Genomic DNA, 25301 nt, shown 5'->3' with positions numbered 1-25301 from the left:
TAAAGTTATAATTTTCACCAATTGTTAAAAATTACGAAAATAATCTTTTTATCAATACTTTTTCGCAGTGAGCATCTAAGATTCGCAGATTGTTTTATAAAAAGATATCAAAACAAGTGTATTGATAAAATTTGTTAAAAGTTTTTACTATTTTTCGCTGATTTCATACTATTTAAATTACACACCTATAACTATACAAACCTAAAAAATACAAGTCTTATTTGCAACTGTAACCCCCCTCCCCCTCTGGTCCTCCTCCTCTCCTCCACTCTGTTTCTCAAAATAAACGTTTTTTCGCCAGATATTCACGATCCTTCTTATAGACTGATTTTTGAAAATTTGGAAATGCAGATAAATATTATTAAACGTATATTTGAAATGTTTGAACGGGAATGGATAGGAACAGTTTAACATGTAATGTAAATTAAAAAAGAAGAAAAATGAGAACAGAAACAATTTTTTTTTTCAGATAATATTCGAAATAAAACCTCTTTATTGTTTGTTTATTTGTATTGCTTATTTTTTAAGAGATTTTAAATTTTTCATTCGCCTCTTAATAGAAACCTCTAAATTCAAAATAAGAGAGTATTTTTATTTTAAAACTCATTTAAAAATATAAGTTTGCTCTTTCATTGATTGATCAATCCAAATTCAAATAAAATTTCTATTTCATGGCAACAATTAACCAATGTCTAAAAAATATTCAGATTTAAAATCATTTATTCAATTATTGGACTCAGAAACCCTTACCTATATTCAGACTTAATGAAAATTTTCCAATATTAAAACTAACCAGTTTCAAAGCTTAAGTTAAGAATGTTCATTTCTTCATTAATTTCTCAACAAAGATCAAGGTTGGAGTTCTGTTTTATTTTATCTCTTATCTCTTGTGGATTTATTCGTCTGGTTAAAAAAAACCACTAAGTGAGATCTGCAAATTATATTTGGAAAAAGAAGAAAATGCAATCTAAATAAAGATTTCCCTTTGTTTATTTTCTTCTTATCTTCAATCCGTGTATAATCTGCAATGCTTAAAGATTTCAAATTAGAGATTTTAAACTTTAAGATTTTAATTTGAAAAATATTTAACTTATCTATATGGTCGTTGTGCATATTAAGTATAAGGAAATAAGGACCATGCGACCATGTATAGACAATATTTTTACAAATACTCATCTAGGTTCGAATTTTTGAAATAAAACTCTGGAAAAAAATGGTTAAAAATAGAAAAACAACTACCTTCTGAAAATAGTGAAAAACTCTGTTTTTTAAACTCCAAAGTAACATTCCATCCGATGTATGTCACGAAATACTGAACTTCAGATAAACATATGACTTTCTTGAGTTATTACAAAACTTCCATTCATCTATAGTTTCTGCCAACATCATTGTCAAACCAAGTGCTCAACACAATATCAGCGCAATTAATTTCATAAGACCGCCTTTGTAGATAAATATGTCAAATGCTTCCGCCAAAAACTTTCCTGAGCCTGAGTCCGTAATTAACACCATTTCTCACCCTTTGCTCCTAACCGAACGGATATGTGACTGCCGGGAAAGTTGCTCCTTTATGCTTTTGTATGGACTCTTGCTTAGCTACTTAGTCTTAGTGTGTTTGTACTAACCAAAATGCGGAAGGGGAAATGTGAAAGCCATTTTGCTAGAAACCTTGTCCTCTTATAGTTGGAAGGAAGTAGCAACTTTCACCCTTGGAATCTTACTACTGCTACACTACATTAAACTGTAAGTTCTAGCAGGACAGCTGACAGCTTCCACATTACCTGGCGAACATAATTGAGTCGTTAGCTTATCATGTTTATTGCATCTAATAATCTGGAAAACTGTGACCCGAGCTTGGCGGATATTTTCTCTTGAGGAAGCTAGTTTTGTGTATGCACTGTGCAGCTGAGGCAAAACAGTAACGCCAAGGTGCACTCCTTGCTCGGAACCTGAGCGGAAAAGAAAGGAAATATCTAGAAGGTAGTTCCAAGCGCTTTCAGAATGTCGTCATCGGAATCCGGTGGGGGTTGAAGAAAGCGCAAGCAATATTGACAGGTGCTTTTCAAACAGGGAAGCAGGGAAACGGAACTAACAAATTACGCTTCACGGTTTGTGGTGACGGTTGCATACTGCACAGGGAGGACAACCGGATGTTGACTCCGGTCGGAAATAATGGGACGGCACTTCTGGTGACGGTGAAAATTTTTCCCGAACGCTGTCAGAAAGAATGACAGTTTTCAATTTGGGTGCCACTACTACCTACTAGCTATCCGGAGGAATAATTTTCGCTAATGTCATGTGTTCGAACCCTTCTCTTCCGATTGCTGCCACAATATTTTTTTTCGTCGTTGGATATCGTTGGTTTAATTTCCTCCTGGACGGTGAAGCAGGATTGGGACCAGGTGTCAGTTTACAGCGGCCGTTCGATCCCGCGACCGAGGATTTATCCCATGGAAAATCAAGCCATTCCGGACGATTTGCGTAGCCACGTGTCCCACTTTTCCGCAGTCGGGGGCAAAGTCGGAAAGGCTCGTTCCATTGCCGATGGCCAGTCGCATCACAGCTTTTCGAACAACTCACACCGGGGCTATCTGGGATCGGCGTTCCCAAGCAATCTGGTGAACTCGCGACCGGGTGAGTCAAAACCCTTTAAAGGCCATCAATTTAATTCATGATTTAACCTTAACACCATTGAATCTTCCTACTTCCACAGAACTCAGACAATCACGCCAGTCGCTGGCCGCGGCATCGGAACGCATGTCCCGGGCATCGTATGCCGGGTCAATCGTACATGGTGGACCTGCCCACAGTATAGCATCCAGCACCAGGAGAACCCGGCCACGATCGCGTTCTCGGGATCAGCTAAACGGAACGCACATCCATACGCATCAGCATCGTCCCGGAAGTCGGTAAGTGGCAATATCTATATCAAGTGATAATTAAATCATCTGTGTGCATGAGAATTTTCTAAATCTTCAAAAGAATTTTAGAATGAAGAAAATTATTCGACTGAAACTTAACGTAAAAATCAAATAAAATCAAACAATAAACATTCCGACCTTCAGACATGACTTGAACCCGCAATCTTCGATTGAGGTACTACACAACCATTTTCCAAAGATTAAGGCCGCATAAACGAAAAAGGTTTCGATCGCAGATTTGCAGACTATCAACTGTCTCTATGAGCTACGTTTGTGTTTTTTGTATCTAACGAGATTTGAAAAGTATCATTCATATTGCTTCAATTTTTAATATTTTTATGCATCTAACTTATTCGATGACTGTCGGTGAAGAAGTCATCACTTTCCGCTTCAAACAGTTTTTGTAAATGTGGGAATTTTTTCGATGGTACTGAGATATTTTATAGAATTGTATTATAAGACACGGCAGGCGACCATATCCCTCCTAATCTGGGTTCATATGTACAATAGACTGAGTCGATTTAGGGTCATTTTCGAATTTCTCAAACCCTGGGGTCTAGTAAGCTTCGTTTTGGTTCAAAACTCATCCATGATTTTTAGAAAGAATTTTTAAGAAGTTTGTATGGGAAAATTGAATAATTTGTACTGAAAAATCAATATCAATTTTGTTTCTACAGTGGAACCGAGCCTGCTTATGGTTTTTCTGCGAATTTCTAAATTATCTAAAGATTTTTTTTACGCTGAATAACTTTGTCGAAGACCCTTACTTCGTATCTTATATGGCAAGAAAGTTATTATCATAAGCAGGCTCGGTTCCATAGAAGAAACAAAATTGATGTTGATTTTTCAGTACAAAATATAAAATTTTCCCATACAAACCTAAAAGTTTAAATTTACTCATGCGCACGTTACTTAAAAATTCTGCAAAAAATCATGGATGAGTTTTGAAGCAAAACGAAGCATTTTAGACCCCAGGGTTTGAGAAATTCGAAAATGACCCCAAATCGACTCAGTCTAATGTACAATGTGACTACCTACGAGTTGACCCTACTGCCTAAAGTCACCCTGCAGTCTCTGACCTTTTTATCCACCCCAAACTGCGGTGAAGTATTCACTTCACGATCTCATGACAGTTGGCTTTTTTTTAGTTGGTAACCACATATGGTAAATTCCGATTTACGGATTGTATTTCAAGTCATAACGAGCCATCGCGTCCCCCCACTTTGTTACTCTGGGTCCATGAGTACAATGAGAAGACTTTCCTTATAATCAGTATATACCTCCTACTCCGACAACTCCACCTGGGGCCGCAGACCTAGTTCTCACCTCGAATTGTTTAACACACTATCCTTCAACAGTGGGAGGTCTATTCGCGCTAGTGTGCTCCAAGGCAATACTCATATACGAGAACACTTTCAGCAATACCTCTCATCATTACGACTCGAAGTCTGAACTCTCCTCTAACGACTTGAGAACCGACATCTTCTCGCAATGACTCGAGGTTCTCACATAAACCTCTCCTCTGCACGACTTAAGGCCCGATCTCTCCTCTAGCGACTCGAAACCTGAAATTTCCTCGTAATCACTCGCGGTTAACACTTATAGGCCCCTCCACATGTTAATAAAAGGCCTGATCTCTCTTCTTGCGACTTGAGACCCGACCTCTTGTCGTAAAGACTCGGGGTTGACCACACAAACCTCTTCTCATGAAGATTCGAGGCCTGACCTCTCCTCTAACGACTCGAAGCCTGTCCTCTTATCTCCAGGATTCGAAGTCCTGTGCCGATCGATAACAGCTTATCCTAGACTCGCGCCTGGTACAGCACACGCGTGGGACTTATCGCAACTACTCGGATGATTCTCGACGTAGACGTCATCCTACACAGACTCGAATGGCTCGCCCGGCGTCGAGAGCCACTCTACCCGTGGGTATTCCCCGATCCTTTTCCCAACAATTTTCACTGCGGAGAAGTGACCGTTGGCTAGGAAGACGCTATCATCGAGGCTGGCGAGGCTGATAACCCATTCGGCCTTTACGTCTATCGGCCGAATGGCTTTCGGCCTCATGACTTTCGCCCGAATGACCCAGCCTCCTCAACGACGACACAGCCTTTGAAGGCTGGACACCCCTGACTAAGCTAAACTAAACCAAACTTGAAAAGCTAAAGGACAGTCCTGAGCCTCGTACGACACCAAAATTCACGATCTATCCTGCAGCAAGAAGAAGCAGAGAAACTATAGGGGTGGTCGTGATGGGGTTCTAACTTGGTGGTTTTCCAATCGGCCATGTCTTTGTGGTTAGAAATCCTACGGGAGTAAATGCTGTTACGGGCGTTAGTTACTTTGAAAGCGTTCCATAATCGCCACACGTCTTGGGATCTTCTTTTGTACCAGCCTGAATTCGGCTTAAAAGGAAAAAGCTAGAAGGAAGAAGGAAAAGGAGTGCGATGTATAAGTGCAAGACAGCCTACCCCTTGATGTAGTATACTAAGGTGAGACTCAGGAGCACAGACCTTGAACCCGCTCTTCCAATTCTCGGGACAGATTCGCTCGTACCGTAAAGAATTCGACCCAATACATTATCGCAATCAATTCTCAACAACAACTCGGGACTACTCGGATGATTCAAAACGAAGACGAAAACACAGAATGGCTCACCCGACGTCGAGAGTCACTCTACCCGTGGGTTTTCCCCGATCGTGGAATAACCCTTTCCCAGAGATTTCCTCTACGGATAAGGCGAAGTCTTATCCCCGCAGCTTCGATCGTTATGAACCGCACTACTCAGATACTCCCCGGAGATGGAGCATCCGCTTCTCAGAAGATGTTGCCTTATTTTGTAGCTTAAAACCGTGGGTCGAACGCACACCACTAGAAAGTCCCCCATAGATGGGGTCAGTCTACTCCGACCGAGGTCCGGTCTTCTTGTATCCCTTTGGCTTTCTAGGATATCTAGGTAGCTTGGTCTGGACTCACGCCTGTTACGACACACATTCGGGACTTTGAACGCTACGAACCGGATGTTTCCCGTCAGTGACGACATCCTTGACCTCCTTGACGCACACTACTCAGATGCTCCCCGGCGATTCGTTCCACTTTCTGCAAAAATATCATGAATTGTTGTATCATACGAGGCATTAGAAACTTCTTCAGCTTGTCAAGTTTGGTTGAGTTAAGCGCCGTTTATGCTATCGAGAGTGTTCGAGTAGCGTCTAAACCAGGAGCGAGTATTCTAACACTAAAAGCTGGACGCACACTATTCAAATGCTTCATCGCTTGGGAGCATCGAAGTAGTGTGCGTCCGGTCTCTAGGTAGAAGCTTCAAAGATAAGGCATAATTTTCTATGGTACTATGGCATATTTCAATGGCAATGTGTCCAGATTTTAGTGTAAGAATACTCGTATATGGCTTCGACGCTACTCGAATACCCTCGATAGCATAAACGACGAAACCGGCTTCGAAGGCTGGACACCCCTAACCAGGCTTGTAAGTGGTCACCATCGTTTGAATTTTTCCGGAGACTACCATCACACATCGTTCGTGACAATCGTGGAGAGCGCAATCGTTTGATCGGAGAGCAAAAAAATGTCAAATGAAATTTTGATCTTTTTTGTGGTTAGTCGTTTGACTTTCATCCCTCTTGTGTAGATAATCGAGATAATCGTTCCACATTGTTCGACCAACACATCCAAACATCACCCAGCGCTGCAGAGTGGCGATTTTTTTTTCAACAGGAGGGAGTGAATAGAAAAGATTGCATTAGCTTATTGAGTCTGTAAGTTCTGCTGCGTGAAAGAGATAGGCGATGTCGTTATCTGTCGGGAATTATGGTCGTTTGGCCATCATTTTATCCCTCTCGTGTACCAAGACACGAAATTTCGTAAGACAATCACACAAAGAAGAATGAATGTCGTTTCGTTTGATGGTAGTCGACTGTTCGGCAAGTTTTCGGTCGCATTCGTTTGATGGCACGAACAATGAAACTGATAAAAACAGGCTGTTCGACTGTCAGAGAAAATGTCGATGGTTTACAAGTCTGCCCCTAACTACGCTAAACTCAGCCAAACTTGACAAGCCAAAACAAGGGCTTATGACACCACAATTCACGATCTATCCTGCAGCAAGAAGAGGTTGTTTTCCAATCGGCCATGCCTTAGTGGAGAAAAATTGTACGGGAGTGGATGCTGTGGCGGGCGCGAGTTACTTTGAAAGAGTTACCTAATCGGCACACGTCTCGGAGTCTTCTCCAGTGTCAGCCTGGAATCGGCGTAAGAGAATGAAGATAGAAGGAAGAAGAAAAAGGGGTGCAATGTATGACTGCCCCTCGATGGCGAGATAAATTCGCCCATACCGTGAAGAATTGATCCCCGGATCTCAACAATGATATCTGCTTCCAAAAATTCCACTTAACATCTAATCGTTCATCAAGCTTTGCGCTTTAAGCTCATACTTTTAGTTCTTGTTTTCTTGTCCATCTTGCGTAGTTTTCAAGCTCAAGAGGAAAAGTCCGCCTTAAGCAAAAGCAGGAACCATGTATTCGAAATAAATTCTCAACAGAATTTTTCGAAGTATTTTGGTAATACGGCCTTTCACTGCCTAAAGATCATATAACTTGCTTGAGTCCTCCTTCTAACTGTTTGCTTTTCTATCTGCAGATAGGGTTTTCTACTTATCCACCACTAATCCACCTCAACCAGCGTGTTCAGTCGTCCCGGCCCTGAACTGGTCTGTGGCACAGTGGTTCTTCAGCCTGTGAACTTAGGCATGTATGGCACTCCTGACCGGTTTCCTCCGTCTGAAGGTTTTTTCTTTTCTAGCTCTTAATCGGAATCTTTTGACTCAATAACAGTAATACAAATTACCAGAACCTCGGAGGTATGAACTCGTGTCTAGCAGACTATCTTGTCACAAGCTTATGTTGCTGTTACGACGTCGTCGCTTTCACGAAAACATGGTTGAACGAACGTACTCTTTCGAATCAGATATTTGACCCTGAATATGTAGTGTTTCGTTGGGATCGCAGTCCACGTAGGATAGCAAAAAGACCACTGGTGACGGAGTGTTAATTACCGGTAAGTCGGATCTCTCAGCGTTGCTTCAAAGACAATTCCTGGAGCGATCTGCAACTTGCATTGACCCACATTGATCTTGGTGACCGTAAACTTTATGCCTGCATACTAGACTGCCTCAAATTTCTATGAGAAATTTCAAGCTTGTAAAATGTTATGCGCTGCAGGCTTAAATTGATTCTAGGCCTAGTACAAGGTCTCATACCATATTTGGACCAGATCGGATCACGGGAAAGGGTCACTCAACAAGCCTAAAGTTTGTTTGGGACTTTGAGATATTTTGTTCGGGAGGAACATGAAAATCGAGTTTTTCATTAATAACGGGTTTTCTTAAAGCCTAAACAGTAAATGTTGAAAAATATTTCATCCGTAGACTGCATTTAAATTCGCGTTTAGATAAAAAAAGTTATTAAGCTTAAAAAATAGCAATCCTTTTCAAGGGTGACATTCAACACTTTTAATGAGAGACACAGCTTCGAACATTTTGACGTAACATTAACAGTGATGAATATCACCCTGAAAAAAGTTACCCCATTTTTGAAGTCTAATAACTTTTTTATCATAAGTCGAATTGAAATGCAGTCTCTAGATGAAATTTTTGTCATAGTTAAGGCTTTAAGAAAAACCGTTTACAAATGAATTCGGCCGACGGGGACCAAAGTTTTTCATGAAAAACAGGATTTTCGTGTTCCTCCCGAACAAAATGTCTCAAAATCCCATACAAACTTAGGCTCGTTGAGCGACCCTTTCCCGTGATCTGATCTGGAATAATTTGACATGAGACCTTGTACTAGGCCTAAGATCAATTTAAGCCTGCAGCGCATAACTTTTTCAAATGTCGGGTCATTTGGGGCACTCTACTGCGTACTATATCTGGCTCATGATCGCACGAGAGATGTTGCTCTAGCTTAGTCTTTTTCACGCTGCTCATCTAAAGTTAGCACTCTTTCTGCGCACCCGGAGATGATATTTTCGTGATGGGTGACTTCAGTTAACCCGGTTTAAAGTGGTGCTCCAACCATGGTAACTTCCTTTACCCGGATCCAGTACGCTCAACTTTTTCAACCCTTTCGAACGTCCTACTAGACTCCTTGACTTTGCGGCAGATTAACAGCGTAGGTATGTTGGAATTCCGCTTTGCCAGCGATGGGACTCGTTTACTGTTCATTATTTTGGCCCCTGCTCCTTACGTTAAGGCAGTACTCCATCATCCTGCTTTATTGGTCTTGCTCAATGTCATTAGACTTGCTCATGGCGCAAAATTAGCACCCTTCTATCACTGATCACACTGACATGTCACTTAGAACAAAAATTCAACCATTTTCTGTATATTTTTTTGTTAACAGATTTTGCAAGTTCGCAATATCGACGGCAGGTGGCGAACCTAAAAAATTTCACAAAAAATGCCCTGTAGGAAAAAATGTACCTGTTCAGCCCGATTTTATCGTAGAAATTGCCTGTTTTTTTTCCAAAGTTTGGTGGCATTTCCTAACTGGGATAGCATTTCTTCAAATCGATCGATGCGCACTCTGGAATCGACATTGCGTAATGTTGGAAAAATTATCCAGAAAACGAAATTGAGTTCAGTATGGTCAGTGCTTCTATGCTGACTTCAGGAACGCTGACTTTGACGACATTTCTCGTACCCTGGTTACCATCGACTGAGAATCTGAGCTCGACCTATCTAATCTGCAACCGAAACCTTCTCGCTTATCTTGAATTACGTTATCGATCGCCACTTGCCAAAACACCCGACTGAAGAGAATATACGGATTCTTTGGATCATGGCAAAACTAAGACGACTAAACAAAACTATTTATCTAGTTCGAGTTCAACGTGATCTCAAGTCCATATCAAAATCGTTTTGGAAGCATGTTAAAAGTCAGCGGAATAAACCTGGTCTGCTAACGCAAATGAATTTTAATGACAATACGGCGAAATCTGATCGAGGAGACTGTGATCTCTTTGCTCAAAGATTCTCGTTTTTCTATAATACAACTTCATCTTCCCCTGAACATTTGGAGAGTGCTGTCAGGAATATTGCGCCGCTGGGCTTCTCTATAAGGAACATTGTAATGAAGAATGCAGTAATCTCTGAAACAGCAGCTAAGCTCAATAATTCTTTCTTTACGGGTCTGGGCAGAATACCTGCTACTTTTATTAAACGTCTTATGCCTACTTCTGCTGACTTATTTTCAAAGCTTCACTTGACAGAGCTATGTACCTTCCTTCACAGTGGAAGGGAATTTTTCCGGTGTACAAAAAAAGTAACAGGAGAGATGTCAACAACTACCGGGGAATCTCGGCTTTATGCGTAGTAGCCAAACTATTCGAATTAGAGGTCTTGGATCCGTTTTTCTTGCCTGGTAAGAACATTTTTCCGACGATCAACACGGATTACTGCCGAAGCACTCCACGACAACTAACCTTCTGACGTTCACTTCTTACGTGCACGAAAGTTTTGCTACGAAGCCTCAAACTAACGCTATTTACACCGATTTGTCTGCAGTATTCGACAAAGTCAACCACGATATTGCGGTTACTGGGAAAATTTCTAATCGCGCGACGGTAGCCTTCCGTGCGGTAGGCTAACCGGAGCAGTAAACACAGTTAAAAAATTCATTCTTACTCACTAATTTCATTGAAAAGTTAAGAAGTAAATTCTTGAATCAATCTTCAAATCATTATTTTGCAAGAGAGGACAAAACATGAAGTCATCGGAATGAAATATTATTATTTTTAGTATTCATTGAGATTGAATTAATTACGAGCGTTAAAATCCCAGACAAAACAAAAAAAACAATCTACATTATTGAAAACACATTTTTCCATAGCCTAAGAATTAACTAATTTGGCATGACGAAGATTTTTGATGCGATAAATGCGTCTTTGATACTTTATATGCTGGTCGAATTCAATTATGTTGTCGTTAAAATGTAACAAATCGTATATGAGAAGTTAAAAAAAGGAGTTGTGTACGGTGAATAGTCTATTATAGGAAATAATACCATTCGCATCGCAAAAAATTGGACTGCGCACTCATAACTGCGAAATTTGTGCGATCTGTCAAATCAGTATAAAATCTGACGGTTTTCTACACGCTAACCGCTTTTCAGTTAAACTTTATACGGATAACTCCGACTGCAAAACATAGCACGAAATCCAACATTCAATGAATGATCGCTACCGTGTCGTCGAACTCTAAACTTATTTAAACAACTACAGGTTTTCATTTTTTTTTCGTGAATTTGTCAGCTGGTTGACCCCATCGCAAACAGGTTTTTTTTATTATTCATTTTTCCGTGATTTTGACTGCTGATTGACCAAGTTCAAGGCAAACACAATTTTTTGTTTTGTAAACAATAGATAATCCGATAATAATATTTGGTATACATGTTTGTTTGACAACTTTTTATTAAATCATCTTTCAATGTTTTCCGCTTGTTCATCCGATTTAATTTCAGTCGATAAATAATCCTTATGTAGAACAATGCTCATTTTTTCTTGAATACTGTAATTTTTTTTACAGTGGTACCCTACGGGAGCCCAAATCAGCTATCGCAGAAATAGAAAAAAAGAGTGGATCAGCAATATTTCCATCGGAAAGCTCAAACTCCTGGGTATCTGTGGAACTCTTCTTCGATGGTTCCGGATCTTCCTATCTGGCCGTAAATTAACAGTTCTCACGTTTTTTGCATGAAAACCCATCCTTTCTTCATGTCCTCGACTGTCTTCACTACATTAGGTCGTTTAAGAAGATGCTGCTTCATAATCGCTCAGTTCCAGAAGGCCAAAACTAAAGCTGGGCTAAGAACGTTCAAGGTACAAAGGCCCCCAATCGCGACGAGAAGAAAAAACACATGCCAGGAATCGACTTCAAACAGATCCCCGGCAATCTGTTTTTCACGGCCAAGGACAAGTTCAGCGTTCCAGAGCATGTCCGCACTCAGAAGATGTCCAAATTTGCGAAGAAATTCCTGGTTTGGAGGACTTGTTTTGCTTCTCGTCGCGATTAGGGGCCTTTTGTACCTTAAACGTTCGAAGCCCAGCCTTAGTTTTGGCCTTCTGCAACTGGGCGATCATGAAGCAGCACCTTCTTAAACGACCTAAGGTAGTGAAGGCAGTCGAGGAACTGAAGAAAGTATTGGTTTACATGCAAAAAACGGTTGATTCACAGGTTGAGCAGAATCTTATGGCCAGGGTTTAGGTTAAAGTGCGAGCATTTGCGTATGAATGGACTGTAAATAAAAATGGTAAAATAAAGTTTAATAGTTATTTTCCAATCCCAGAAAATTGGATGGTACTCGGACGAAAACTCAAATTTTGCGAATCAATTTTGTGTGTGGCAATTCCGTCGTGGAAACCCTTTACATTATAGAATCTATATATATAAAAAGCAATTTCTGTATGTTTGTTTGTTTGTTTGTTTGTTTGTTTGTTTGTTTGTTTGTTTGTCCTCTATAGACTCAGCCGTCTTAACAGCTAGAGAGCTGAAATTTGGCATGGATGTTCATTAGGACCAGGAATGATAAAAAATGTTTTTAGATTTTCGGATGACCCCTTCTGAAGGGGGTCGTCCATACAAGACAAATATTGTTTCCGCGATATTGACGTTACTTTTCGTCGGATCGTGTTGAAAATTTGTACATGAGTGTTTTGAAAGACGAGCAATCGATTCCAGTTGTAAAATTTTGTTTAAGGGGTCGGCCAAAGGGGTCGTCCATATTAACTGTTCGCTGTTTTTGCGATATTGACGTTATTATACATCGTATTCAGATGAAAATTGGTACACGATAGTTTTGAGTGACGTGCAATCGATTTGAGATATCAAATTCAGTGTAAGGGGCCGGCAAAAGTGGTCGTCCATATTAAATTTTCAGTATCTTAGTGATATTAACGTTTTTATACATCGGATTGGGGTGAAAATTTGCACATTGGAGTTATTAGGGATAAACAACTGATTTCACTTATCCAAACTAAAATCAGGGGTCGGCCAAAGGGGTCGTCCATATTAACAATTCAATGTTAATGCGATATTGTCGTTATTATACATCGGATTCAGAAGAAAATTGGTACACGAGAGTTTTGAGAGACGAGTAATGGATTTCAGGTATTGAATTCAGTGTACTGGGCCGGCAAAGGAGGTCGTCCATATTAATCTTTCAATATTTTTGCTATATCGTCGATATTATACGTAGGATTGGGATGAAAATTTGCACACGGTAGTTTTCAGGGACGGGCAATCGATTTCAGATATCAAATGTTTTGCCAGGGGTCGACGAAAAGGGTCGTCCATATGAATTAATTTTTCACTGTTTTTAGCAATATTGACGTTATTGTACAATGGATTGCTTGGAAAATTTGCAAACGGGAATTTTGAGGGAAGGGCAATTAATTTCAGATATCAGAGATTGTATAAGAGCCCCTGAAAGGGGTTTAGCTTTTTGGCAATAATTGCGTTGTTATGCAATGATATAGTCGAAATTTATACAAGTGGTTTTTGGCACGGTCAATTGATTCCTGATTTTAAATTTAGAAGCAGACGACAGACAAAGTGATAGTCCAATTTTTTGCAATTATTACTTAACAATGAATTCAGAAGTGCATCTGGAAAATGCTTGGCAATTGACTTTCATACAAACTGTTCAATATGTCATGATTCCAAGTTGAAAGCGAAACGGAGTTCGTATGGGATCAGCTAGTGATCGTATAAAACTCGAAAAACAGCATTTACCTACCAAAGTAGAGGCAATTTACACACATTTTTTAAACTTCTTGCTAAACCGATAAGAACTATACATATTGAACGGTATTCGACACCTTATTCGTACATCCTGAAAAGCGCAAGTTTTTGTTCTCAATGCATACATACCGTTGGCAGCGAAAATATTTTCGGCTCTCTACAAAGACGAAGTCGATTGCGAAGATCATCTGCGAAAACGAAGGCACACAGTCTTAGAGTTTTGAATGAAGTGTTGATATAGATGGTCGATCCAACAGGCTCGTGGTACGTATAGTGGTACGGAATCGACCAATGCCTTCGACAGCTGTACGCTTAGTGCTATAACTGCTTACAGACGTCGTAACCAATACTGGTTTTAGTCTCAATTATTTGTAAGACTTAAACTTTGGTGTGTGCTACGTTAGTTTCTCGACCTTCACGTTACTAATGCCGTATTCGTTTTTACTTTTATGGTCCACCGGTTGTGCACCAAGCGCTGTCAAAGCGTTTTTTTTATATGAAGATGACAGCAGTTGGTGCACATCCGGTTTGCCACCAGATGAAAACAAATACGGCATAAGAGTTCAGTTCACTGGTCTTTCGAAGCAGCGAACACGATTGCTTTACCTCCATCATCTTGTGGGTGACTATGTGGTTGTGTTGTAGTGATCTTGCTTGCTGGTTCTGGCATGTGAAGCTGTCGTGGTTTGAAAATTAATTAAGCTTCTTCAAAAGTATTGCAAGGTATTACTTGTCTGTGGTATTATGCGACGTGTCGCTAGTAGGCAAAGCTGCTATGATTATTAGCGCTCATATTTTGGATTTTTTCTGCATGCATAATATAAAGACCGGAGACTACAGGCCATTTCATGAAGATCTCACTCACCTGACTAAGTAACTATCAACTCAACTCAACTCAACTCAACTAAGAACATCTTTGATATCATACCCGATTGGGATAAAATGCTTAGTCAGCAATCAACTGTCACTTCAACCCATGGTACAGGTGAGCCTGATAGCATAGCATAGTAAAACGGGGTAATAACCATATTAGATCAACTACTGGTCGCAGTGGGCTCTCCCCTACAAGGAAAACAACTATTAACTCACTCAACGTCTGAAAGGTCTAAGAGTGTAACAAGGACGGTAGGACTATGATTAACCTCCTCAGAAAAGTTCTTGAATCATGATCAAGATTATAAATCCTAGAGGAATTAGTTAATGGTTAGCCTCAAGCTTCTTCCAAATACTGTTTGAAAAACACCAATGCCATTTCAATTCAGCTTTCAGGGCGTTTAAGGGAAGTTGTAATGAATGCAATGCTCCTCATGAGCTAGGCATATCGTGTTTTCGTAATCACTGCACATAACAAACGAGACTATAAAATTGAATCAGCTAAACATCCTTATGATGTTACACTTGAAATTAGTAATTTTTATGTAAATTCTAACCTTCATTTTCTATCCGCAGCTACTCGACGGCCGGTTCTACGCACACCCTGAACAACTACTGCGACACTTCGGACAACTGGACCGACCACGACATGGACATCTACATGGCCCGCAACGCCACGGCCCGAAACGGCAATGGCGGTGGCATGGTGCCATTATGAGAATCACTTCTGGCAGCTAGTTCCTGATATCAGGACCATCAGTACCACTACTACAATCACGACTACAACATTGGAGGAGGAGGAGGAGGGGGTGGTCCGTCAACAACAGGGAGTTCGGGTCACTTCCTCCAACACGCCAACAACCACCATCACGTCGTCAACGATGACCAATCGTCCCTACTGTTCTGACAACAACCTTTGGCACCGGCCTCGGATCCGGCCCTGGTGCTAGATCCCCGTCGCTGGTGCCGCTGTGAGGATCACCGAAATCGACTGTACGAGATGGATTACTACGACGGACACCCGCAGGAGTGGGAGGAACAGCAGGGATTTGACGACGAACCACCGCCGGATTATGAATCCGATGAACCAGTGATGTCACCCCAATCAGCACCGCCGCCGGTGGCATTCCTGATGGTGGAATTGGCTAGTAGCGCGACCCCGGCAGTTTCTTCTCCTGATGGCCGGAGACCACTTAGCGCGGTGGATCTTTCCGGTGCAGAACGAGGAGAAGCTGAGGGAATCGCTAGTCGGGAAACCAGTTTTGTAGAGTGGGAAAACTTTCGCAATCGGCTGAGGGAGAACTTGCAATGCTAAGCGTTGACTAGTGTTTAGGCGAACTATTTGAGTTGATGGGCGGGAGTGTTAGGTTTAAGGTTAGGTTTAAGCGAGGGTGCCTCGATTGGGGTCGGTTGACGAGGGTTGAATGAGGGCGCGTGTGAGGGCTTGTGTAATTCAATTACGTATATTATCTATAGCGAGGTTGGCACTTTTACAGGATTGCCAATTGCCTACCCTTAAGGGGTTTGTTTTCCGGTGGATATGACCGGTGTCAATTCCCCCGAAAAAACGATCCAATACCACTTGTAAGGAATTGCAATGACAAATATTTTGGCATAACAAACATCATATCGGTAGAAAAGTAATAGTCACCTAGGGGATGTTGTTAAGTGGTTCAGGAGCAATCATTTATCTTCTTTCTTACCGCTCTCCAGCCTTTTCCCGGTGAAAGGATGCTGGCAACACATGGCAGCGACCAACGCCAGAAAAGAAAAAAAAACGGATGTGCTGTTACGTCTTTTTTCTATTTCGCAGATCTACTACTACATCATCATTGCCCCCTTCTCGAGCATCAACAACATTTTCAGAAAGAACACACCGGTGTGGCCCATGAAATGCTGTGTTTTATTACATCAGCAGCTCAGGGTGGCAAAATTTTTACAGTCGTTTAGATAAAACCTTAAGAAATAACTCATCTTCGGGTCGGTTCCTATCGTCGACCTGTTTCAATGTGGATGAAATGGCTCCCGAAAGGGTCGGGAGAATTGGATGATTGACTACGGATGCTGAGTTTGTAAATATTTTTCTTTGTTGCCGAATATTTTTAGCTGTAAAACTTGAAGGTTAAAAATTATTTCAAATAAACTTATATTAAACTTATCAAAGATTTGGCAAAAAAAAATTATTGTTATTTTTTGCGAAATCGTTCAAAATCTCCTACTAAAACATCGGAAACTTTAACGAACTAATGTTATAAAATTCATAACATATCAATACGGGAAAAAGAATAGGAAAACCAGTCCTTCACTTTGACTCTAAGCTTACACAACACAGTGCAATAATTATTTTTAACAATCCAAAAACCAATCAATCGCCCATAGCCTTCGGCATCCAGTTTGATATTTGAAAGCAAGGGAAAAGTGTTGATTAAAAGCGAATAAATTCAACAAACAAATGGAAAGCAGCGAAACAACGACTTTTGCCGATTCCATTTCGAAAAAACTTGTTCGTTTTGTGTGTGTGTGTTTTCTTTCGGGGTTCAGTTTTTGTAAATACCCGAACATTCCGGGGTGATTTTCGCATAATGGATGCAAAATTGTACACTTGTGTCAATAATATACCGTGTTTTGGCAGAGGAAACAATTAGGGAACTTGTTTGAATTAATAAAGATCATATTGTTTGGGACCATTCGATCGAACATGATGGATGTGTAAAATTATCATACTGCATGTTTCATAAATGCCATGGAAATGTTTAACCGAAAATCAACAACTTCCGAAAGAGATTGCATGAAGGGCTTTTTTCGCTGCCAGTTTTTGAGTTTCAGAACTTTTCATTTATTAAATTTTTTATTCGTTTTCGGATTCAATTTCTATTCGACTTTCGAATCGACATTCGATTCGACTTTAGATTTGATTTTGATTTGATATCGATTGGACTTTCGATTCAACTTTCGATTACACTTTCTATTCGACTTTGACTCGACTATCGATTCGATAAACAATTTAACTTTCAATTCAATTTTCGAAAAGATTTGAAACGATTTCGATTCGATTTCGATTCGATTTCGATTCGATTTCGATTCGATTTCGATTCGATTTCGATTCGATTTCGATTCGATTTCGATTCGATTTCGATTCGATTTCGATTCGATTTCGATTCGATTTCGATTCGATTTCGATTCGATTTCGATTCGATTTCGATTCGATTTCGATTCGATTTCGATTCGATTTCGATTCGATTTCGATTCGATTTCGATTCAATTTCGATTCGATTTCGATTCGATTTCGATTCGATTTCGATTCGATTTCGATTCGATTTCGATTCGATTTCGATTCGATTTCGATTCGATTTCGATTCGATTTCGATTCGATTTCGATTCGATTTCGATTCGATTTCGATTCGATTTCGATTCGATTTCGATTCGATTTCGATTCGATTTCGATTCGATTTCGATTCGATTTCGATTCGATTTTGATTCGATTTCGATTCGATTTCGATTCGATTTCGATTCGATTTCGATTCGATTTCGATTCGATTTCGATTCGATTTCGATTCGATTTCGATTCGATTTCGATTCGATTTCGATTCGATTTCGATTCGATTTCGATTCGATTTCGATTCGATTTCGATTCGATTTCGATTCGATTTCGATTCGATTTCGATTTTGATTTCGATTCGATTTCGATTCGATTTCGATTCGATTTCGATTCGATTTCGATTCGATTTCGATTCGATTTCGATTCGATTTCGATTCGATTTCGATTCGATTTCGATTCGATTTCGATTCGATTTCGATTCGATTTCGATTCGATTTCGATTCGATTTCGATTCGATTTCGATTCGATTTCGATTCGATTTCGATTCGATTTCGATTCGATTTCGATTCGATTTCGATTCGATTTCGATTCGATTTCGATTCGATTTCGATTCGATTTCGATTCGATTTCGATTCGATTTCGATTCGATTTCGATTCGATTTCGATTCGATTTCGATTCGATTTCGATTCGATTTCGATTCGATTTCGATTCGATTTCGATTCGATTTCGATTCGATTTCGATTCGATTTCGATTCGATTTCGATTCGATTTCGATTCGATTTCGATTCGATTTCGATTCGATTTCGATTCGATTTCGATTCGATTTCGATTCGATTTCGATTCGATTTCGATTCGATTTCGATTCGATTTCGATTCGATTTCGATTCGATTTCGATTCGATTTCGATTCGATTTCGATTCGATTTCGATTCGATTTCGATTCGATTTCGATTCGATTTCGATTCGATTTCGATTCGATTTCGATTCGATTTCGATTCGATTTCGATTCGATTTCGATTCGATTTCGATTCGATTTCGATTCGATTTCGATTCGATTTCGATTCGATTTCGATTCGATTTCGATTCGATTTCGATTCGATTTCGATTCGATTTCGATTCGATTTCGATTCGATTTCGATTCGATTTCGATTCGATTTCGATTCGATTTCGATTCGATTTCGATTCGATTTCGATTCGATTTCGATTCGATTTCGATTCGATTTCGATTCGATTTCGATTCGATTTCGATTCGATTTCGATTCGATTTCGATTCGATTTCGATTCGATTTCGATTCGATTTCGATTCGATTTCGATTCGATTTCGATTCGATTTCGATTCGATTTCGATTCGATTTCGATTCGATTTCGATTCGATTTCGATTCGATTTCGATTCGATTTCGATTCGATTTCGATTCGATTTCGATTCGATTTCGATTCGATTTCGATTCGATTTCGATTCGATTTCGATTCGATTTCGATTCGATTTCGATTCGATTTCGATTCGATTTCGATTCGATTTCGATTCGATTTCGATTCGATTTCGATTCGATTTCGATTCGATTTCGATTCGATTTCGATTCGATTTCGATTCGATTTCGATTCGATTTCGATTCGATTTCGATTCGATTTCGATTCGATTTCGATTCGATTTCGATTCGATTTCGATTCGATTTCGATTCGATTTCGATTCGATTTCGATTCGATTTCGATTCGATTTCGATTCGATTTCGATTCGATTTCGATTCGATTTCGATTCGATTTCGATTCGATTTCGATTCGATTTCGATTCGATTTCGATTCGATTTCGATTCGATTTCGATTCGATTTCGATTCGATTTCGATTCGATTTCGATTCGATTTCGATTCGATTTCGATTCGATTTCGATTCGATTTCGATTCGATTTCGATTTTGATTTCGATTCGATTTCGATTCGATTTCGATTCGATTTCGATTCGATTTCGATTCGATTTCGATTCGATTTCGATTCGATTTCGATTCGATTTCGATTCGATTTCGATTCGATTTCGATTCGATCTCGATTCGATCTCGATTCGATTTCGATTCGATTTCGATTCGATTTCGATTCGATTTCGATTCGATTTCGATTCGATTTCGATTCGATTTCGATTCGATTTCGATTCGATTTCGATTCGATTTCGATTCGATTTCGATTCGATTTCGATTCGATTTCGATTCGATTTCGATTCGATTTCGATTCGATTTCGATTCGATTTCGATTCGATTTCGATTCGATTTCGATTCGATTTCGATTCGATTTCGATTCGATTTCGATTCGATTTCGATTCGATTTCGATTCGATTTCGATTCGATTTCGATTCGATTTCGATTCGATTTCGATTCGATTTCGATTCGATTTCGATTCGATTTCGATTCGATTTCGATTCGATTTCGATTCGATTTCGATTCGATTTCGATTCGATTTCGATTCGATTTCGATTCGATTTCGATTCGATTTCGATTCGATTTCGATTCGATTTCGATTCGATTTCGATTCGATTTCGATTCGATTTCGATTCGATTTCGATTCGATTTCGATTCGATTTCGATTCGATTTCGATTCGATTTCGATTCGATTTCGATTCGATTTCGATTCGATTTCGATTCGATTTCGATTCGATTTCGATTTCGATTTCGATTTCGATTTCGATTTCGATTTCGATTCGATTTCGATTCGATTTCGATTCGATTTCGATTCGATTTTAGATTCGATTTTAGATTTGACTTTTGATTCGCATTCGAAAGAATTTCAATTTGAGTTTTGCTGGTTTTTATGTATGTTTTATTTTTGATTTTGTTATTTATATGCAATTATCTCACATTATGAATCTTTTTATTTTAATCTTTAGTTTTATGTTTGCTTGCTTTAAACCTCTAAGGGTACATCTTCTTTGAAATTTATTGACACTTCTTATTCATCTGCATTTCACTCTAAGCTTTGATTCCTTAAAGCTCTTTTCTAGAGTGTTGGCTTTGTTTTTTTTTTCCTTTTAGTTGAATTTCAAGAAAGTTGAATTTCAAGAAATTCAACTTTTTAATTTTGTGGCGTTAAACGTCTCTTTTTCTTATTTTGTTTGTTCCACCCTTTTTTGTTAGCATAATGCAAAAGCACTCGATGAAATCATCAAGATAAGCTTTTAATTATAGGAATTAATACCGTTTTTTGTATAAAAAACTGGCAGATGAAAATTATCAGTTCGTTCTTACGAAAAAAATCTACTGTTATTACTTTTTGGGTAAAAATGCATCGAAAAAAATTAACCCTTTCCTCGAAGCATGTTGAGAATAACTAAAAATTGAAAAAGCATGAAAAAATTTCATCGCTTCGAAATTACATCATAATTCATAATTTAAAGATGAATTCAATATTTGATTTTTTCAGAAACCAACCACGGATGACGAAAGAGAGCGATTTTGGTAGAAAAAATACTGTTTTTTTTTGGAAAACACCCCTCCGAAAAAATCTAGAAATTAGTTAAAGTAATAGACCTAAACCTGTAAATAGTAGCTAAAGGAAAAAAAACTATTGACAATTGTAACAAATGAATTGACTTGAATTGTGTGCTTTAGGTGGGATAAATAGAAGGCAGCAAATGCCAATAACGAAACTAGTTAACTATTCTAAAAGCAATAATTTTAGCGCAAGGATGTGCCTAAACAGGAAAGCATAACTGAGTTTGCCAGTTGCAAAATTGCGAAAGTTGATTTCGAATTGATTCGAAACAGAAGACTTTTAAAGAAAGCCTAACTATCGTTTGAAGAAAAAAAAATCGAAACAGTCTTTCCTCAAAAGACTTTCAAATATTCGTTCGATCCCCTCCAGAATACCCGAGATGCCGGAAAATCAAATTTCCCTCAACTTTTTCTCGCAGCTGAACTGATTCGTCCCACCCTTTCGAAATCGGAATGGTTCAATGAAAATTCAACCGAAAGATTGAAACAAGATTCATCCAGAGTTCAAACGAAGAATGTAAAAACAAAAAAAAATCTTCTCTACTCTCAATACAAACTACAAGCGCTTTGCCGGTACAATTTTTGATTTGGATTTTTATTACATCATCTACCGGTTTCAAGGAGTTTTTTCGGGAAAAGCCGGGAAAACTTTCCCGGTTTTCCAGGCACGACGACGACGAGATTTCATCACATCTCTTGCCGATAAAACAAAATCACCTCCCCGAAATCCTGCCTAAGTTGGAACCAACTTCAGTTGTGCGTAAGAGATGAGACGTTGCGGCGAAAAAAGTTTTCCCCCGTCTAATCCCCGACGATGTTGTTTGTGTAATTAAATTTGACTTACTTCCCTCTCCATATGTGGATGAAATAAAGTGAGGAAACATTGCTGGGTTAGAGAAGTAATTTCGATGGTTCAATTCACTTGTGGGTCGACTCGAGAAACGCTTAAAGTTTTGGTTGGAATATGCGATGTTTAGAAACGTTTGATTGAACATCGAGGTTTTTCAGGGTCGCCATGTAGTTGTTTGAAATTAATGAATAAACTTACTTAAAGATAAATTGGACATAATTGTTCAAAATAGAAAGAAATTTTTAAAACAAATAATTCAAATAATTTATTCAATTTTATAAAGTGGATTTAAAAAATTTTATGATTTTTTTTTGAATTAATAAAAATCTTTAAAACGAATCAAAATTTGTAGAAAAAATTCAAAATTTAAATCAAATGATTAAATAAATTATCCTTGAATTTTGATAATTGTTATCATTTTTTCTTCTGAGGACATTCTTAAATGGAAAGAACCATCAAAATTATACCTCTAGCCCATGTTTTCTACCAAACCGTGAGATTCACCCAAAACTGTATCAAATAGACAAAACAGACCATTAGACCAGAAAATTAGAGGAAAAATCAACAGTTCGAACGATACGGTGTAGAGCAAAAAAAAAATACTACTACTTGTACAGTCGTGAAAAACGAGCAAATCTTACTTGTACGATAAGCCTAGCAAATGTTTATTTTTCCAGAAAATAATCGCAAAACGAAATACTTGAAGCAATACTCAAACCGAACATAACAAGCTGCTAGACATTATAAGTGGAACTACTTAATCAATTAACAACACACACGAAAGTGCGAAAGTTATCATCTTACAGAGTAAGTAGTGTAGTATAAGTTAAGGCGCACCGCCACGTGGCAAAATAAAATTCACATTGTACATTGTATCAAACTAATCGACAGCAACTATAATCAAAGCGATTCTCCTGATTAGCTGCGTGAAATTGTGAAATTATTTAATTTTTTAAATGCTTAGTTCAATTTACATTCCCAAACCATATTAGATGCTGATTTAATGTTAGCAAAATTGTCGATTGGAAGACGAAAAACATATAGAAAAAAAACACCAATAAATCGTATATATCGAAACTAATCATTAAAAGTGTACATTTGCGTTCTTCTTTTTCCCTTCTCCGTTTTGAGACTAATGTCAGGTTTTCTATCTTATGTTATCGTTTTTTCCGCGAATTTTCCTTTTCCTGGATTGGAATTCGTAGCGTGTTAGATGTATAAAAATGTGTGCGTGAAATTTTCATAGTAATATTTATGTTTATGTTACGTTGGAAAACTTGACATTACGGTGGAAAAACGAGAAAAACACAGTTGAAAGTTAACATTCGAACAAAACGAAAAACACCTAGGCTATAAGAAAAGTGGATAGAGACAAACATAAATAGAACGAATATTATACAGTTTGGTAGCAGCTGGGCGAAAGAAATTTCACTCCGGAGCGAACGATGTAAGTAATCTTGAGATTAAGGTTAGATTTAAGCGAAGTGCGGTAAAATGATGAACTAGTTTTTTTCAAACAAAAAAATAAACTAGGAACGTTTTCAAGCACACCCGAGAGATAGATAGAGAGAATGGGAGTACGAAAAAAGTTTTCTATGTAGGATGTATAAACTGGCAAACCACGAGCTAGCAACCAATTATTATTGATTCATAGTGCAGAAACACAGTGTTGATAAGGAAAAGTTTTCTCTTTCTAAAAACGAAACAGTGTCTATAGTTGAATATAGTCGTAATAGACAGCGATTTGTTCTTTTTTTTCTAAAACTATACATATAAATTAGATGAAATTCAGAGAAAAAATATTATATAAATTTATATATTTATATGGAAATGCGATTGGGAACAGTAAATAATCGAAGAAAGGGATAAAAAAAAACTTAGTGAATCATAAAGAAACGAAAAACCCACTGGGATGGATTTTCAATCTTATTGACTATTTATATGAAATTGAAAATCTAGCAAAATTGTTATTAGTGCATGAAAGAGAAAAGTTTGTAAAAAAAAGAAATAAAAATCTTTGTAAATCAGATCGAGCGTTTTCAACCTGTTTTTATATCACAAAACCATGGCCGAATAAAATTATGTTCAGAGAAACCATATGGTTTTCATGTTGTAATGTTTACATTTATTTATAAATATTTTGATATAGGAAGCAATTTAGTTGAGGACTGATTTAAAATTAATAGAGGACCGTTTCCATGTGGCCAGGGGCCGACAAGAATGTTTTTATCTCAAATTAAAAGACAAATAATGAACATTTCTGAAAGGTCATTTTAGTCTTCACATTTCATCATTACAAATTTAGGTTGCATTTTTATTGAAAACATTGACTTTATTTTGAAAGAGAAATGCAACAAAAAATGGCCACGACTTCAATAAATCATATTTCGAAAACTATGTAGCGCTTTCTTTCTATTAAATTTGTCTCGCTTTCAACTTTCTATTTCCAAAATTTTATGTTGGTTTTTGCTACTTTTCTGCAAATATTTGCTTGTTTCGGATATCATATATTGTTGATTGTATTCACACTCTACTAATTTCACTTTTGAAACTTCATGTAAGGATGTTTGCTAAGGATGATATTATGTCAATTTTTTTATATTCAAGTCCCCGTTTAGATTCAAGTCCCCGTTTAGAAAAATTGTCAATTTTTCAAGCAATTGAAAACGTAAGATTTTCTTTGGGGGTTAAAGGGGACTCTTACTTTTTTTTCAGGGAGATTCTGAAAAATCCAAAATCGTGCTTACGTAATTTGTGAACGGCCCCATGCACGTATACTGGACAACTTAGACAACTTACGAAATATGTCTTTCTGTCGTTTGCAGCCTGGAACTAGGCAATCATCAAAGCACAGCGTGACAAAAATGACAAAAATGACAAAAATGACAAAAATGACAAAAATGACAAAAATGACAAAAATGATATTAATGACAAAAATGACAAAAATGACAAAAATGACAAAAATGACAAAAATGACAAAAATGACAAAAATGACAAAAATGACAAAAATGACAAAAATGACAAAAATGACAAAAATGACAAAAATGACAAA

At 38.3% G+C, this 25301-nt stretch overlaps 1 protein-coding gene across 6 annotated transcripts in view; it reads left to right on the top strand.

The window, feature by feature from the left end:
* Nucleotides 1-23625, top strand: part of LOC129745835 (vasorin) — a 596253-nt gene extending 572628 nt beyond the window's left edge. For 5 of the 6 annotated variants that reach the window (XM_055739194.1, XM_055739196.1, XM_055739195.1 and 2 more), the window contains 3 exons: nucleotides 2391-2634; nucleotides 2714-2909; nucleotides 15184-15325. In XM_055739194.1, coding sequence (XP_055595169.1) covers nucleotides 2391-2634; nucleotides 2714-2909; nucleotides 15184-15325 — 582 coding nt within the window. Of the gene's footprint in view, nucleotides 1-2390; nucleotides 2635-2713; nucleotides 2910-15183; nucleotides 15326-21328 lie in introns of those variants that run through there. The other variant, XM_055739197.1, reaches the window with a different exon arrangement.
* The last annotated feature ends 1676 nt before the right edge of the window (nucleotides 23626-25301 follow it).

This window comes from Uranotaenia lowii, chromosome 2 (assembly GCF_029784155.1).
Source record: "Uranotaenia lowii strain MFRU-FL chromosome 2, ASM2978415v1, whole genome shotgun sequence".
NCBI lineage: Eukaryota > Metazoa > Arthropoda > Insecta > Diptera > Culicidae > Uranotaenia > Uranotaenia lowii.
Note: the sequence above shows the minus strand (reverse complement) of the source record. Positions and strands in the feature narration are given on the sequence as shown.